The following is a 19,056-nucleotide window of genomic DNA, read 5'->3' as shown; positions in this document are numbered from 1 at the left end:
GGATTTATTGTTAGTGTTGTGCAATCGGTATGAATTTATGCAGTTGTTTATGCAGTTTTTTGTTTTTTATATATCTCTGTTTTTATATAACTCTATGTTTTATGAGTAGTACAGGTGTTTTTATTTTACTATGGTTAATGTATTTTAGAGTAAGCATTTCATTTATGTTGTATACCATGATGGTTGTACTGTGCCTTTAATGGTTTAATTGTTTTTGGCGCCTTTCGCTATATTAAGGGTGTACTAGAGGGGGTTCTTTTGGTCTGAAGAAGCCTATCCAGGTGAAAGCGCTTACCACGTCTTCTTTTTGTGTTACAATAAATCTGAATTTTAAAGTTCATGAAGCAGTGTTTTTTTTAGCTTTTTTTCCTGCATTTTGGTTAGTGCTGTGTTTACTGCCTGCACCGCTACTGTGCCTTTTATGTTAGTTTATGTGCTTGGACTGAGTTTGGCACAGGTAGCATTAGTCCTGTGGGGAGTGATATATCTTGGACTTTATATATATATATATATATATATATATATATATATATATATATATATATATATATATATCAGTATGGGGCTGTAGGAGTGAAGATCCCTTATACTGGGGGTTGTCGAGAGCATAGTCACCCAGTAAAAGCTTGTTTGATTGTGTATACTGCTCTGTTTTGGGACAGTTGTGCATCATATATCAGTTTGTACTGTATGTAACAAGGTGCATGCTGAGAGTTAGCATTCTCTAAATATGGTTTTCAGTGTTTTATTTTTCAGTTAGTTGTACAACAATAATGAAGTGCTCTGTAATATTATATATATCCATCTTGTTAACTGTTATTGCTGTTTGCATGGGCCATGAAGGATTCTGAGGACTATGCCCATCAAACATGCTGCAGAAGGACAATATAGTATTCATATAGTGGGTGATGTCTATGTACAGTGTGTGTGGCTGGCAGCGGTGGCAATGAATACCCAGTCACTGGCAAGCAAAACTTTATTGGTCTTACTGGTAAAGCTCATGAAGTCAAGCATTTTAGGGTATTCAGAATTGTTCATCATCCCTCATTGTAAACAACTCCTGTTGTTTGTTTGTTTGTTTTTTTTTAATTTCTACTCTCCTGGTCATAACCTCTGAAAAAAATGGCTAGTCTCTTCAGATTTCTCTACTACGTAACTATCTACTGTTGGGTTATCACAGTCATACAGCTTACAGTTCTAAGAACATTTAAATCTCTCTCTTCTTTCAGAGCAAGGTAGAATCCCCATCTCTCTACATGGCATCAGGTCTGTATCTCTCCCAATCCCCATGCTTAGTAATTCTTAGCACTCTGAACATTCCTTCTCAAACTCCCTTGCTCCAGCCAACACTCCCTTCAAATACAAATCCAAACCAGAATACAGTTTTCACTCTCAAAATATCCACTGAACCTGGAACACACTCTCATTTCCATTTACTCTGCTGTTTAATTTCAACTGATCCAGAAAATCAAGGATTATCTCAAAGGTAACCTTATTCTCTCCATCCTCTAACACATTTCTTGCCTTGTATACCCTGTCACATACATCTTCTAAATACCATCAATGTTCTGTACCTTGCATTTGCTCTTTTCCAAATTTGGAACAATGTTTGAGTGACAGTTGATAAAATTCAAATAAGATAAAATTAATTCTACTTATTCTGTTTTTTGGGGGGAAAGATGAAATGTATTTTCCGATAAGAAGGAGCAGCTGCAACTGACTTCACTCAGAAATTCTTGGTTTTTACCCCAGTTGAAATCAAATGTAAAGAAACAACAAAAGGAATGTCATGTTAGCATTAAAACTTACCTTATTTGTATAATTAGTTGCTGTGCTGAATTTTGTGTACAATTGCCCTTGAACATCTTGCGGGGTCTCAGAATTCTGCAACAGCATGGAACTAAATTTACTGTTATCCACTGAAAGAAAGACAAAGAACTGCATTAGTATTTTTTAAAACTAGAGTTAAACTCTAATAAACCTTACATTTCTGGCCTTTTTATTTATATATATCTTTGTTGAGAATGAGATGATTAAAGCTTATGTAAAACTGACACACACGCACAGAGTCAAAATAAAGTGTAGAGTAAATGTGTTTAAAGACAAGCAGAAATAGATTATGTTCATTATATTGATCACTGCTTCAGTAATCTTAGCTATGTGTGTTATATCCTGCCAAGGATAGACTACCATCCAGCTTCCAAAGCTTCGGCACACCTTTCACACACCCAAACTGTCAGGCAGCTCTAGCTGAGCTGACTAAAGGATGAGTTTGGGCACCAACTTTTCAAAGCTTTACTACCACCAAAGGCTTATTATACTCCACCAATGTTTTTAAGCATCAATGGTCAACTTTTGCTTTTCCTTCGCTAGCCAGATAAGGTCCCTTCAGAGAAGAACCTTCCATTCTTTGTTGATTATTAATACTTTCCTCTTCAGGAAAGTTATTTGAAAGCTAAGAGTTTGTGTTTGAATGGACTGTCATGATACTGTACTATACTTTTAAAGAACAGTGCTCTTTTTTTCCTATCAGTTTAAAAGTTGTTTATTTTAAAAAAAACATTTTTTTTCTCTGAAGAAATTGTGTTTATTTTACTTCTTGAGTCTAGCAAGTGTTTAAAATTGTTTTTTTCTGTGTTTTTGTGTGGAAAAAGGGACTTTTAAAGACTATTGGCTTTTGCTGCTTGTTGTCCATGGGAAAGAGGCACCATTTTTGACCTGACCATGGAGCAAACAGTTGGACCCAATGTCGATCCTTCTGCCAGCCACAAAAAGAAAAAGTTAAGCAAACAACCTTTCCCATCACAACAGGCTAGCAATTTGCCTCAGGAGCAGGTGGGTCACTCTGATGTGGGAATTTGTTGTACCTCAGACCACTCATCTTTTACCCCAGTCCCTCTGGTGTAACACAAACAGCCACTATGGACTGGAGGTTAGCCACATCTTCTGCAGCTGTTGAGGTTCCATCTGAATGTAAGGAAGAGCTACTATTGATCTTCCTAGAAGAAGGAACAGGGAACACTTCCTTGTTTTGTCAGAATGTTGTGCTCATCCCTGGAAAAGCTACTGCTGCCATTTACATCACTGTTGGACCTGTGTTTTTTGTCAAAAAGAAACAGAGGTTCCTCACTAAAAGTATACAAGGCATAAGTAAAATGCCCTATGCAGACCGCCTCAAGGCCTTATCCCTACATTCTGTCTCCTACAAGCTTTTGAGGGGAGATCTATGCCTGGCATACAGAGCATTGTCCAACCCCAGTCTGATGGACCTCCTGCATATCCACAAAACAAACATCACCAGAATTACACGTTTTAAAGACTTAAACCTTGCCTGTGATATAAACAGGTCCTGCTGAAGAGAAGGGTATGTATCACAGATACTACCATGTCTATGGAACAGGCTCCCCATCCATGTGAAGCAGAGTTCCTCCCTAACCCAATTCAAGTGCAACTTGGACAATTGGATGGGAAACCAGAAAATCATCCATGGTTTAGCATTTATATCACTAATGGACACAGGTAACCTGTAAATGGTTCATCTCCCAAACCCCTACTTACACTTATCAAGAGTATCAGAACTTGTCAGAGATTTGGGATGCATGGCTAGGCTTAAAAAGGCCCTTGTGGTCGTTAACCTAGTAAGCACCTATGAACCAAGAGGAAACTAAACATGTATCTATTCCTCAAATTTCTTTAAACAAGAGTAGTATGCTGGGTCTGACTCAGGGTTTCACTCAGGATTTTGATATTTCTTATTTATTGCTTTCTGATAAAAGAAAGAAGGCTACAGCTTTTCCTGAAGAGATTCAAGATTCAGAATCCGGACAGGAAGATGAAAGGACAGATACAGTTTTTCTCATCAGTTTTCCATTCAGACATGAGGAGGGTTCAGTTTCTGCTTCTTCCTTTGTGGTTCCTCACTCTTTGAGACAGTTTCCAGATTGTGCCATTGTTTTCAGTGGCAGTACACTGAGGTTTCTCGGTACCTCAGAATATTTTATGGGCTGTTACAGAAGGAATCTCTTGAGTCTTTGCCATTTCCCCCAGTTCTCTTAGCTTTGCAGGATGTATGATTGTTTCTGTCTGCATTTTTCCTGATAACAATTCTGCTGCCCCTAAAAAGGCAGATAGATTGTATAAAATTTCTCAGTTGTTTTAAGGTTTTATACACTCTTCCCAAACCTGACCAAGCAGCTATAGCTTTAGTCGGTCTTGCTGTCACTAAAGAATTAGTTAATTCTGTGAAAAACTGAAAGGTTGCTAGCCCAGCCAGATAAAAATCTGTAGATAATTCTATGAAATTGTAAATATTAATATAATCCACAGGATGCTTTACAAATTAAAAAAAAAACTAAATGTAAGAAAAACTGTTATTTGTTCTGAACTTCAAAAATGTAACCGCAGTGCATCCTGCTGGAAGAAAGCTGATAAAGTAAAGCATTTTATGACTGTCTGATCTCAGGGCTCGGAGATGGGATGTCTGGATGAAGGAATTCTTTCTATTGTCTTAGGACAAAAGTGAAATGCTAGATTTTACATGAATAATGTCTTTTACTGCTGTGGTCTCCTGACCAGGTGCAAGCTTACTAAGAAATGTAAATTTAGAGTTTCTGGTAGCCTGGGAGCCAGAGAAGTGTCAAGAATGATGTAATCTAAAATGAGTCAGCAGTGATGTATTATCAATTTAAGATATCTCAGAGAAAGAGAGAGCATTTTGCACTTGTCTTCAGAACTGAGAACATCACCAGCACTCTGCCTTTGCTCTATATGTACGTAGAATTTAGAACAGTATTGCTCTTAGAGTTAGATAGGACTTTAGTCAGATTTAGTCTGTTTTCTATATTTATGTCAGACAATCCAAAAATATTGTTTTAAAGTATTTTCCTGTGATTTCTGAACTCTTGACTAGGACTGTGTTGAATTGAGGAGATCTGTCTTGTGTTTTTATTATTTGTTATTAAATATTGTTAAACCCTTCAACTGTAGCTGTTTTGTGTACAGATAATTTAAGCTCTAGAGTACTTGCATGTATTTAGTGATACTGTACTAAGACACTCCAATAGTCTTAAAATTTCTGGTCACACTTACTATTTGGATAATAGTATTGCACAATAAAATCAGACACCCTTTGGTAAGGGCTTTATTAGTAGCTGATATTAGTGGTTGGTGGCAGTAATTACTACCTTATAGTCTGGGCAGAAAGGGGGCACAGCTGGAGAACCTGTGCCAGCCTTCCCCAGGAGTGTCTGTGTGGTTGTATATAAATCAAATCTTAAAGTGTGTGTGTGTGTGTGTGTGTGTGTGTGTGTGTGTGTGTGTGTGTGTGTGTGTGTGTGTGTCAACTACTTGGGCAGGGACACAAAGGACTGGTTGGAAAGAGAGGGTGCTGGACGTTTCAGCTTGACCACTAGGCTGAGATCTGGACCCTACAGCTGTGCCAGTGAGGAGTCTTATTGGGGATCTGGAGAGAAAGGGAGAAACCAGCCCCAGACTGACTGTGATCTCTGTGTGCTCTTAATGCAAACTGTACCTTACTGGGTGTGTAGTCATTATCCTTCCTAATGTGCATGCCCTTCACTGGTGCTAGTGGTGAGGATTGAGGCTCCTTGATTACTGGGCCAGTGCACGGGCTTCACATATTAATTGTTTGGCACTGGTGGAATATCCACATCAAATATGAACTGTTTGATTGTGGTGAGTTAACCACATCACATTCTAATTGGCTTGTAGTGGTATGGATAGTGAATTCCTGTAGCTTGTGTACAGTGATCACTGAAGGTATTTTTGTACTCTAAATCAGCCATGTAGTGAATATTCAAAGTTCAGATCACAATTGTTTGATTTCTTTGGTTAGCTTAGTTAGTCGGGGAGAGCAGACAAGCATGTCAGCGGAGGAATATGGCAAGCTGACTAGGAGCCACTTGGCTGAGATGTGCCAGGCTAAAGGACTGGTGCATGGAAACCTGACTAAGGCAGACATGATTGCAGCTTTGGTCCCAGCTGCATCAGGAAATAGCAACCAGGAGGATGATCAGACTGGCCGTGGAGATGTACAGCACTCAGAGAATTGTCAGCTCAACCTTTCTGGAGACGACTTAAAAATCCATCTGGAGCTAAAGAGACTTGAATTGGAGGCCAGGTGTTTGGAAATGGAAGCTGTAGAGAAGGACAGGCAGCACATAAAGGAGATGCTGACTCTTCAGCAGAGTCATGGAGGTAATGGGGAAGGGAGTAACTGGACCCCAGCAGCATAAATGGTCAGTAAATTATCCTCCTTTACAGAGGAGGATAATTTTGATAGTTTCATTCATATGTTTGAGAGGGTATGTAAACAATATGATGTTGACCAAAGGCTCTGGATACGGTTCCTGACCCCCTTACTCCATGGTAAAGCTGTAAATGTATTTTTTCCAAATTATCTGATCGTGAATGTTTTTGATTATACTGCTGTTAAGAATTGTTTGCTAGAATTATTTAAGCTAACACCTGAAGCTTATAGGAAAAAGTTTTGTGAGCATAGATATAAGGCAGATGAAAGTGTGTGTGAATATGATGCTGAACTGAGCACTTATTTTCATAGGTGGGTGAGTGGATGTCAGGTCACCATTTTTGAAGGGCTGGCAGACCTTTTGGTGAGGGAACAAACCCTTAGCACTTTGCCTGAGGACATGAGGATCAGTTTAGCTGCTATACAATGTGCTACTTCAGATGAGCTGAGGAAGAAGGGAGACCTATACCTACCAAACAGGGCATCACTGCACATGCAAGGGACACCCAGTGCTGCTCATGGGTCTAAAGAAACCCATGGTGGGCAGCCCAGACTGACCCAAAAGAATCTGACAGTAGCAGGGGAAGCCACTAGTCAATGAACACATCCAGGACTTAGAGTTAAATGTTATGAATGCAACCAGTGGGGCCATGTGGCATATAGATGTCCATGGAGGAAAAGTGGGGAACAAAAGCTGAGAGAGCCAGTAAGTGGGAAGGACAAAATGCCAATAGTAGGTTGTCTTGAGACAACCAGGGTACAAACTACCATCCTGCAGATGTCCTGATAGCGAAAGATTTTGATGAGGCAGTACCATGTTTTAATGCAATTACACGCAGTCAGGTTTGGAGGCAAGCATGTGGGTCTGGTAGCCTGGGGGAGACTCAGTCAGACCGCATAGTTGCAGCCAGGACTGGTGAGGTGGTTACTTCAGGGAGGGAGCTACAATGTAGCAGTGAGATTGAAGGTGAGCTACAGCTGCTTGTGGGTACTGATGTTCCCTTGGACAGAGTAACTGTAAAGGTAAAGGTGAGTATTAGTACCCAGGCTGACAGTGAGACACTGCTGTCAGGGAATACCAGACTTTCTGTGGAAGGGGAGCTGGGAAGGGGTACAAAGAGAGAGATGAGACAGGCTCAACTCTCAGACCCTATATTACAAGGCCTGAGACAGGTAGCTAGTGAGGCACCTGATTCTTAAGCAAAGGGGGATTCTGAACACTGGAACAAAGGGTTATTGTATAAAGAGTGGACCTCTGAGGGAGGGATAGAAGGTGAGAGAATACAGCAGTTGGTAGTGCCTAGAGCCTACCATCTGGGGATTTTAGCCATAGCCCATGATATTCCCTTTGCAGGTCATATGGGCATAACACGTACAAAGAGACGTGTTATGCAAAACTTCTATTGGCCTGGAATTTCCAGAGATGTAACAGGGTACTGCAGGACCAGTGAGCAGTGCCAAAAGGTAGGCAAGGCAGGAGACATGGTGAGAGCTCATTTGATGCCTTTGCCTGTGATTGAGGAGCCATTTCAAAGGGTAGCTATGGATATTGTGGGGACACTGAGTACCCCAAGTTCCACACGGAAAAGGTATATCCTAGTGGTGGTAAATTATGCTAGACGATACCCTGAGGCAGTGGCTTTGTCCTCCACTGAGGTAGAAAAGGTGGCAAATGCTTTGCTAGAGGTTTTCAGCAGGGTAGGTTTCCCCAAAGAAATACTGACTGCCAGAGATGCCAGTTTCATGTCAGGCCTGCTGGCTTGTCTTTGGAAGTACTGTGGGGTGAAGCACCTGAAGACCACCCCCAGACTAATGGTTTTGTTGAGAGGTTAAACTCTACAATCAAGTCCACGCTACGTGCATTTTCAGACCAGTTTAAGAGGGAGTAGGACAAATATTTGCCCCATCTGTTGTTTGCTTACAGAGAGGTTCCCCAGGAATCCACAGGTTTTTCATCCTTTGAGTTGTTGTATGGGCATAGGGTGAGGGGGCTTCTAGATTTAATTTGAGATGAGTGGGAGGGTGAATGTGAATCTCACAAGGAGTCTGTTGTGGCATATGTCCTAAACCTCAGGACAAGGCTCAGGGAACTCATGGGCTTGGCCCAGGAGAACCTGGCAGAAGCCCAACAACAGAAAAAGGTATGGTATGACAGGAATGCTCGAGCTAGAGAGTATGCTGTAGGGCAGCAGGTAATTGCTCTAATTCCTATCAGACACATCAAGCTGCAAGCTGCTTGGGAGGGACCCTACAAGTAAGGAAGGTCAGTGATGTTAACTACCTGGTAGAACTGGTAGGCAGGAGCCAGGAGCGCAAATTGTACCATGTTAACATGATGAAAACTTACCATGATAGGGAGGCCCTTGTGCTGGCTATTTGCAGTGGGTTGCAGGAGGAGTCTGAGGGAGATCTGGTGACTGATCTCCTCAGTGAGGCTTGGACTGACACCTCAGTGGAAGGGGTAGCAATGTCCCAGCAGCAATCTCCTACCCAGGTTTGAGAAATCCGAGCAGTGTTACAGGAGTTTGGGGACATGTTCACTGGGAAACCAGGGTGCACCCACCTGGTGCAGCACCAGGTGGATACAGGCCCCCAAAGAGCTATTAGGCAGGTCCCTTATAGGGTGCGTGAGACAGTCAAACAAATTCTGAGGGAGGAGACACAGGAAATGTTAGAACTAGGGGTAATTCAAGAGTCCAACAGTCCCTGGGCCTCCCCAGCGGTGCTGGTGCCAAACAAAGATGACAGCACCGAGTTCTGTGTGGACTACAGGAAATTAAATTACCACACAGAGTCAGATGCTTACCCCATGCCTAGGACAGATAAGGCCCTAGAGCAGCTGGGTGGGGCTAAGTATCTTACCACCATTGATCTTACCACCTCTCCAACCTCATCTGGCCATGTTACCAGGCCACATTACATCTGGGACCCACCCCGGGACCTCATAATCTGCCGGTCCTGCACTACATTCAGGTGGAATCACCTCAGGGGATGGTGTTGCCCCCCCCCCCCCCCAGGAGCAGACACAGACAGGACGTTCACTGTAGATGCAGATCACATTCCCTTAACATGGTTACACTGATCCAGCCAGCAAAATGCCAATTGCTAATATGGAGCCTAGAGTTGCAAGCATATATGTCAGTGCAGCACCACAGTGGGATTAGCAATGCCAATGCAGGTGGGCTCTCAACACAGGGAATGGGGTAAGGTATCTCAGATAGACCTAGCCCTCTCAAGGAACATTTCTCAAGGAACACTTGAAAAACTAGCTTGAGTTCTCGGGAGGGGGTGTGAAAAACTGAAAGGTTGCCAGCCAGCTAGATAGAATTTTGTGGATAATTCTATGTTATTGTAAATATTAATATAATCCACAGGCTGATAAAGTAAACCATTTTATGACTGTTTGATCTCGGGGCTCGGAGATGGGATGTCTGGATGAAGGAATTATTTCTATCGTCTTAGGACAAGAGCTAATTGCTAGATTTTACATGTATAAGTGGCTTCCTGACCAGGTGGAAGCTTACTAAGAAATGTAAATTTAGAGTTTCTGGTAGCCTGGGAGCCAGAGAAGTGTCAAGAATGATGTAATCAAAAATAAGTCAGCAGTGATGTATTATCAATTTAAGATATCTCAGAGAGAAAGAGAGAGCATTTTGCATTTGTCTTCAGAACTGACAACATCACCAGCACTCTGCCTTTGCTCTATATGTAAGTAGAATTTAGAACAGTATTGCTCTTAGAGTTAGATAGGAATTTAGTCAGATTTAGTCTAGCTGTTTTCTATATTTATGTCAGACTATCCAACAATATTGTTTTAAAGCATTTCCTGTGATTTCTGAACTCTTGACTAGCACTGTGTCAAATTGAGGAGATTTGTCTTGTGTTTTTATTACTTATTATTAAATATTATTAAACATTTCAACTGTGGCTGTTTTGCATAGAGATAATTTAAGCTCTAGAGTACTTGCATGCATTTAGTGATACTGTACTAAGCTACTCCAATAGTCTTAAAAGTTCTGGTCACACTTACTATTTGGCTAATAGTATTGTACAGTAACATTGGACACCCTTAGGTAAGGGCTTTATTAGTAGCTGATATTAGTGGTTGGTGGCAGTAATTACTACCTTATAGTCTGGGCAGAAAGGGGGCACTGCTGGAGTACCTGTGCCAACCTTCCCCAGGACTGTCTGTGTGGTTATATATAAATCAAATCTTAAAGTGTGTGTGTGTGTGTGTGTGTGTGTGTGTGTGTGTGTGTGTGTGTGTGTGTGTGTGTGTGTGTGTGTGTGTCAGCTACTTGGGCAGGGACATGAAGCACTGGTTGGACAGAGAGGGTGCTGGAGGTTTTAGCTTGACCACTAGGGTGAGATCTGGACCCTATAGCTGTGCCAGTGGGGAGTCTTATTGGGGATCTGGAGAGAAAGGGAGAAACCAGCCCCAGACTGACTGTGCTCTTTGTGTGCTCTTAAGTGAAATTGTACTTTACTGTGTGTGTACTTGTTATCCTTCCCAATGTGCATGCCCCTCACTTGTGCTAGTGGTGAGGACTGAGGCTTCTTGATTACTGGACCAGTGCATGTGCATCACAACCCCATACCCAATTTTCTCTGAAAAGGATGGGAATATTATTTATGGGCATGGGAAAACAGTGTATGCTTCTGCAACTTTGATTTTTCAGAAGTTTGAATTGTCAGACCCACATGTTAATGTTTATTCTGACTAACTGTGAATGTATGAGGAATGTTTAGCTTGCAGTTTCTTTTTTTATGAAGAAACATCTGCTTTAAATCATTTAGTTTCTTCTATTGTACTAGTCACTACTTTGTTTACAGTTCATGTGTGTATGACTCAGTTGATAATTCTTCCAAGGCTATCACCTCTGGTAGTGTTTTGAGGAGGTTTGCCTGGCTGCATTTTCCGAACCTCCCAAGAGGATGTGACTAATGAGATTTTATTTTCTCTTTTGAACAGAGTTTCACTTTTTGGTTCCTTTGCTACAGTGGTGATCAAAAAGTGTGATGAAAGGGGTTAAGTTAAATCAGGTAATCTCTAAGATTGTCTGCTCCTTTCTCTAATTTCCAGGGGGTTTTCCAACCCATCAACCAATTTTGGCACAACAGCAAGTTAGTTACAAAAAGTTTCAGGAGCCCCCAAAACCAAAGACAGTCCAACTAGTCAGTTTGACTATTTAAGGGAGTCTGTTTATCCTCCCATCCTAGCAGTCCCTTTTCTCTTCCTGAAAGTCAGAATCCCTGTTTTTCAATTTGGCAATAGATAATTTCAGACAAATGAGTTCTGAAGATCATTCATTATAGTCATATATGGCAGTGAGAGGATATTACTCCTTGTAGGATGTTATTCCTCATCCACCAGACTAGGCTCTCTTATTTCCACCTGTCCTTCATTGCATGCTGTTCCAGGGAGGGATACAGCCAGTTCCTCCTTCCCAAGATGGGAAAAATTTTTATTCAAGGATATTTTAGAGCCAAAGAAAGAAGATGCTTGGAGTCCTGTTCTGGATCTTTCTTCTTAGACTTGTTTGTAATAGTCCCCAACTTCAAAATTATGTCACTTCACAATCTGTTACCTCTGCTTTCTCATTCATGTTTAAAGGAAACTACAGTTAAAATATGTTCATCATCTCATTTCTTTTCAACCAGATTTCAGGCGTTTAAGGTCTGCATGCCTGGATCACTTTATCAGTTCTCTGTTTTACTCTTTGGATTATCCATTGCATAAGAAATATTCATTAAGTCACTAGCTCCAGTTATAGCCCCTTATAGGCTACAGAGTATCAATTTTCTTTTTTCCACATTTAAATGACTTGCTTATTTTTGAAGAGTCTTTTTCAAAGTGTCAGGAATTTCTCACTTGGGTGAGAGATGTCTTATACAAGCTGGGGTTCCAAGAGAACCTTCGAAAGTCCTTTTTGACTTCTTCATACAGGATTGTGTTCCTGGATTATCAGCTGGATGCCTCAGTTCAAATAGCTTTTCTTCCACAAGACAAAATAGATCTACATGTAGATCGGTTTCTAAGGTTTTCCATTCAGACTTTGGTCACAGTAATGGAATACCTCAGGATGTTGGGTCTCATGGCTTCTATAATTGTCATGAAACCCCTGCCAATACTCCACATGAGAAAGATACACTGATATCAGAGGTCTCTTTGGTGCTAACCTCAACATCCCTTCTCTTTTCAAATCCCAGTGCTGGAGTTTTTTAATAGAAAAATTATTGGTGCAGACAGCAAATATCCCTAAATTTGGGTGCCTTGTTCCAAAGCAGTCAGTTATTACAGACATCTCAGACTTTGCTTGGGGAGCAGTTTCAGGAAGGATAATACTGCAAGGTGTGTGGGACACCAAGGAAAGATGCAAGCACATAAATATGAAACAGATGCTTGCACTGATCAAGGCAGTCAACTCTCTGAATAATATTTGGTCCCCAGGACCTCTTGAAGTTGTTTTAGACAATAAAACAGTCATGTGATACATATTCAAGCAGGGGGAACCAGGTTCTACTCCTTCTTTGCTGATCAGCTATGCTAGCTCATGATATAGCTTCAAAGCACAGTCTCACTCTGTAGGCATGCTTCATTCTATCAGAGTAGTATTGTGTGGGAAAAAGGAAAGGGCAAAGTCTCACATATGCAAACTAGATCAGGAGGTCTTCCAAGATTTCATCCATCTGTAGTGAATTCCTCTAGAAATCACATTTGCTTCCTCCATAAATAATCAGCTTCTATTCCAAGACTCCATGCTAGAAGACCTGAAAGACAGATTTTTTTCTTTTTCTTTGACAGGAGTGATCATATATCCTTTTCCACCCTTTCTACTGATATCCAGGGTACTTTTGAAGACTCTGGAGAAATCCCAAATCATCTTTGTGTTGACTCCCTTTCTGGTCCAGGCAACAGTGGTTCTCCCATATTTTTGAAAAGGCCAAGGGCAATTATCAGAAACTTCCTCACAGAATGGATTTACTTACACAAGATCAGGGGTGTTTGATACACCCTGACCCCAATCAACTTCAACTAATTGCCTGGATAATAAGGTATTATTTTCCTTTAGGCATCTGTTTTAATGAGGATGTACAACAGGTACTGATGGTGGCAAGAAAGCCTGCTACTGAAAAGGTTTTCTAGTTGGTGCCAACAACAACATAACCAGCCCATTTAGGTCTAATTGTTCTCTGGTTTTACAATATTTGTATGAGTTACTTTCCTATGGCCTTTCTTACTCCTCCATCAAGGTTCATTTATTGGTAATTTCAGCACATCTGCCCATAGGTCCTCCTCTTTCAAGGCTTTCTTATGTCAAAATGTTTTTGAAAAGGGTTTTACTTAAGAGGACTCCAGGAAAACCAGTGGTCACTTCTTGGTATCTTAATTTTGTTTTAGAGATGCTAACACTTGTTCCATTTGAATGAGCTAGTCTGACTAACCAGGGGTCCTTAACACCAAAAACATTTTTTTCTAATTGCTCTAACCAATGCAAGAAGAGGACCCGAGTTACAAGCTGTTATGATGAGTCAACCCTATCTCATTTTCCACAGAGACAGGGTTTCTTTGAGAACTAATCTGTATTTTATGCCTAAGTGGTATTCGAATTACTTTTAGCCAAACTATCCTTTCCCCCCATTTCTTTACTGATCTTAAAAATGAGGGCGAAAGGATACAAAATACCTTGGATATCCACTGACATCTCAGGTGCTATCTTGACAGAACTAAATCTTTTAGATCTTTGGATCTGCCGTACCTTTCTTGTGAAGGTAAGATGAAGGGGCAATCAATACTGACTGTTTCCAAATGGTTGTCTAAGGCTTTTACTTTTTTCTATACTCACCACAGCAAAATCTTTTCCAAGCTGAGTCAAGGTCCACTCTACCAAGGCCTTGATGTCTCTCTTAGGGGTCACCACAGCAGAACTCTGGTCCACTAATGATTGGCAGTAGATTTTGATGAATGCCGAGGTGCCAGCTTGATGTTCAACCTTCAATGAAGTCATGCCCTTTTACGCATGTCTTTTGAACACCCACCCAACTGCGGGGAGGACATGCAGACTTTGCTAAATACCTCTTTACAGTGCAAGAAACACTATGTAATGGCAGCACTTTGCGAACAGACACAGCCAGCACAAGAAACTTTTTGAAATGGCTACATTGTGACTGTACTTCACAAAATAGTTGTACTTTGCACTCAAATAAACTCTTCAGAATAAATGCACATTAATAAGCACACACTGTAAGCACTTTACAAACTTTGAGATACTTTGAATAACTCTAGTTATGCCCTCAATACAATGCAAAATAGTAGTTTTGCCAAAACACAGTACTTTGCCAAAAACTTGCAGTCACCTTGCTTTATTTATGCTTAATTTGCTCTTTTTGCCCTTATTATATTTGTTTTGCTCGTTTAATTTTTTTTCATGCCCATTATACTTTTCTTGTGCTCATTTTACTCTCTAAACATGCCCGTTTTACTTTAAACATGCTCGTTTTGCAATTCTGAGGTAATTCCAAACTCTTTATGTGCTTTTCTGATAATTGTTTTATCAAATATCTTAATTTTAAGCATTTTGTATAATTAATGCACCTTTTGCACCTCTTGCTTGTTTAGTAAAATGGTTTGTATCTTTGTAATGCTCCATTTTATCTTTTTTATAAATGAAATAGTTTGTGCAAGTTTTCACTACCTTTTATTCATTTCTGGCCCTTTTTGTGCTCAGTTCTCTTAGTTAACCTTCACTGTTAACTCTGCACCACATAGCTCTGAAAAGCAGTCGCTGGAATTCCGGTTCTGACACCATGTCGCTCCTCCAATCAGGATAAAATAGACAGGCCTTTGTGGGTTCTGTTCAAGCAGCTTTATTATGTACAAACACATGAGGACTGAGGCTTAATAAATTTAACTTAGATAAACTTATAAACAAACTAGCTATTACACTCATACATGCTCGCTCTCTGGCTGCACTCTCAAAATGGCACTGAAGCTAGCACGTGCTTACTATTTATATCCAAGTGCTGTCCTTGAAAAGTTTCTTAAAGGTATAACACACACACACACTGTTCTACACTTGACTTCATCTATGGCTTTTGGAAAGGGCTGGATTCTAGAAATATTCTAGAAGCTGCAACTTGGTCTTCTGTAAATACTTTTACAAAGCACTAGAAGCTTGATTCCTTCTCTAGGTCTAGATCAAGCTTTGCAAGGAGTATTTTCCAGGGGCTCCTGAACTCTTCTCCTTCCACCTCTCAAATGTGGTTAGCTATGGTAATCTACCCATATAGCTATGGCTACTACAGCAGTGATCAATATTATAAACATAGTACAGTTGTGTAAATGAACTTACCATAACAGATATATATTTGAATAACCACAGCTGCAATAACCGTGCCCTCCCTCCACCCCCTTATTTATTTTATTTTGTTTTTTGTTTTTTCTTGATTTGTCATTTATGCCAGGGTGTGTTTGTTTATTTATTGCTCTTCCTAACATTGTCCTTTTAGGGCCAAGCATCCCTCTCTCTGTTGGCAGAAAAGCTCTGAAAAGCTTGGCACCCAAACTTGTCTTTTGGCCAGCTCAGCACAAGCTGCTTGGCACTTTGGGTGTATGGAAGGTGCCCTGAATCTCTGGAAGCTGGCCAGCTGTTATATCCTTGGCAGGATATAACCCATATAGCCAAGGCTAGTGCAGCATTGATCATTTACATGTCCACTGTTATGTTAAGTTTGCTTACACAACTGTACTTTTTTTCTTAAAGCTTAACTGTGCATGATCACAGCAACAGGAAAAATACCCTTATATCCTCTATAAAGTGGGTAGTCAATGTAACTCAGTAGGCAGTGTTCTGAAATTTTACATCCATATCAGTTCTGCAGTCTCCAAAACAAGCAAGAAACTGGGTGTGCCTTATAAAGTTAAACCATTCTCTACTGATCTCTCCTTAGCATCTGCAGTTCAAACAATCTTGCTTCCATTTCTCTTATAAAGCTTAAATATTCTCCCAAACATACCTAAAACTGCATTTAATTAAGTTAGAAACATCTTACTGAAAAACAGCAAAGTCTGCTGCTAACAAAACCACCTGTTACCACCTGCATAGTTCTAACTAAGCCAAAACTTTATAGAATGAGAAGCCATATTGGCACTAAATCAAGTACTAAAGCTAATACATAATATAATTCATAAAGTGGAAAAATGCCATGCCAAGACATGCCTTGTGCAACACTATTCTTAACCAAGACTTCAAAGGTCACATAATCAGTATCAACTATTTATCTTTAAGCCACTAATTATTTTGAAAAGTCACTATATTCAACAAAGGTAGCTAAACTATGGAGCACCATCTCTTTGGACTAACGTATTGAAACTAACTTAGCAAAACCTTATTTAAAAAATGTAGGAATCACATAAAATTTAAATTGTACTGCCAATGTGCTACTCCAGCATAAATCTCTCCAGTCCCTCCAAAAAAACTCTTAGCTTAACAGTATTTAATCAGCAGTTACTACCCAGATCATCCACAAACTAATACCTTATACTTCACATCCCCAGAACATGCCTATTACTTTATTTCTTGTCTTCAACCTCCCTCCCTTCCTTACACCAGTCCTCCTGCCTTAAACATTCCCCTCTTATGTGTTTCTGTACAATCTTCTCTCTCCTACCTACACTTCTTCTATTAGTCTATCATATGACCCCTCTCATTTAATCACAAATTATGTTGCCTAGCTGTCAATCATCACAATTAATGTTTTTCTCTTGTTTATAAATGCAACAATAACCATGCTCAAATTGTTTGGAGGAATTTTGCTTACTAGGTGTTCACATTTTATAAATTTTGTTCATATTATATAATTCTATTTGTGGAGCTTTTCTTTACAGGCTTCTACTGAAAAGGGGCATGTAGCTCAGTTATATTGTCCGAGTTAAAAAATGTTAATGAATGAATAAATGAATGAATGAATTCATAAATCAGAGCATAAATAAAGGTAGAGAAACCACACTTTAGATATGAGAATATGGCAAAAGTTTTATGCTACCATACAAGACTTAAAAGGAAAGCATTAATAGGAAACATTAATTTATTCACTCTTTCATGTAGATTTCGTAAATATGAGGCTTAGACAATGGGTTGTATGCGGAAAGATATATAATGCTGAGATCTTTGTTAAATTGTGCAGATATTTAGCATGAGATTATGTGATGCTGAATAGTTACGAGATTTAGCATCACACCAGTATGCTGGGAATAAAGGGATGCAGAGCAACTTATTGCAGTTGTATTAATGACAACACTTCTGCTACTGTGCTATGAGTCATCACATGAACAGATTTGATAAAGCCCTGCATGGTGTTGGATGAAAGCTCTCAACTGAGAATAAAATTGTTGCTTTTTCAGTGAAGGCTTTTGTGAAGCTTATTTGCAGTTCTTAGTGTTTATACTCCCTCATGTCCTTGTTATGAAGATAATTTGATTATTTGCTGACAGAGTGGCAGACAAAGGGAGGGCAAGTGGTGATGGGAAGGACTGGACAACAGACAGGGTATAGGAACTGCCACACAAGGAAGGATAGTGTGTTAAGGAGGGTTTGTTGGGGTGGCCCACACAAGAACCTACACCTTTGTAAGTCACCTCCATGGCTGATATCATGAGGAGGGCTGCCTCTGGCAGTTCAGTGGACAGCGCCATACAAGAAGAAGAACAATACTCTATTATCCCTGTGCAACATTCCTGCTGCCTGCTGCCAGCTCACCTCATACCTGACTAGCCACTTCATCTGATGCTTCGTTACCCAGTGGGACCTCTACAGGCCATTCTCCAAAGAAGATTAATCTATGTCCCCTTCTGAAAGATGGCCAGAGAGGCCACCAGTGAGCTGTCCAGACCACCTTCCCATGGTGTCCTTTGCCCCTGCAGAAAGTCAAACCTGGAGATGATGGCATTCCAGCATCTGACAGGTCATCTGGTGCAGACCTCAGGTGGTTGCTGCTGCTCCACACCCTGCACCAAACTGATCCTGTAAAAAGAGGGAACAAAAGCAGAAAGAGAAAAAATGCAACAGATTGGTAAACAGGTATGAGAACTTGATTGCAGTTTTAAATGACAGCTATCTACACACTTCACTTCTGATCCCTGGAAGGTCTGTCACTTCTTCTTTGGCAGGTCTCCAAATTTAAGGCAATCTCCACTGCTACAGTAAAATATAAAATAGTAATAAGTACAGTTTGTCAATGCCAACAGAAGGCAAGGGCAGCAAAAACAGCAGTCAGAAAATGCAACACAAAACAATACACAATGCTTGCTACAGAAACCTGGTTCTCTCTCTCTCTCCCTAACCTCTGCCTCCCTTTGGTGGATGAGGTCAGGGAAGTGCCAAAACACATCCCTGTGTCTATGCCAGTACATCTCTTTAGAGTGGGTGATGTCAGTGGCATCACTCACCAACCTAGCAAGCTGGGACCAGACATTAATCTTATACATGGGGCCATTATATTGACCTGGCTCCCTATAATCTCTGAGTAGCAAAGAGACAAAGATCTTAGTCTCTTGGATGCACCAGATGGGGAGCCCAGCTGAAACCACCATCTGATCTGGCCAAGTCCATTCAAGAGGTTCTGATAATGAAAATGGTTGTACCAAGTGCACAGCCACAAGTTATAGATGCCAAGTGTTCATTATTGAGCAGCTAGGGTACACAATGGACAATATTAGTGCAGACAGATGTGGTACTACAAGCTTCACAGTGTCTGTGGATGTGACATCTATGCCCATCCCACCAAAT

The 19,056-nt window shown here is 40.5% G+C and overlaps 1 protein-coding gene across 1 annotated transcript in view; it reads right to left on the bottom strand.

Annotated features, from left to right (window-relative positions):
• ADAM33 (ADAM metallopeptidase domain 33) overlaps positions 1–19,056 on the bottom strand; it is an 897,076-nt gene that overhangs the window by 609,321 nt on the left and 268,699 nt on the right. The window contains exon 2 of the mRNA XM_044064075.1: positions 1,810–1,919. Coding sequence (XP_043920010.1) covers positions 1,810–1,919 — 110 coding nt within the window. The remainder of the gene's footprint in view (positions 1–1,809; positions 1,920–19,056) is intronic.

Source organism: Protopterus annectens, chromosome 2.part2 (assembly GCF_019279795.1).
Source record: "Protopterus annectens isolate FY-2018-M chromosome 2.part2, PAN1.0, whole genome shotgun sequence".
Taxonomy (NCBI): domain Eukaryota; kingdom Metazoa; phylum Chordata; order Ceratodontiformes; family Protopteridae; genus Protopterus; species Protopterus annectens.
This window is presented reverse-complemented; position numbering and strand designations above follow the sequence as displayed.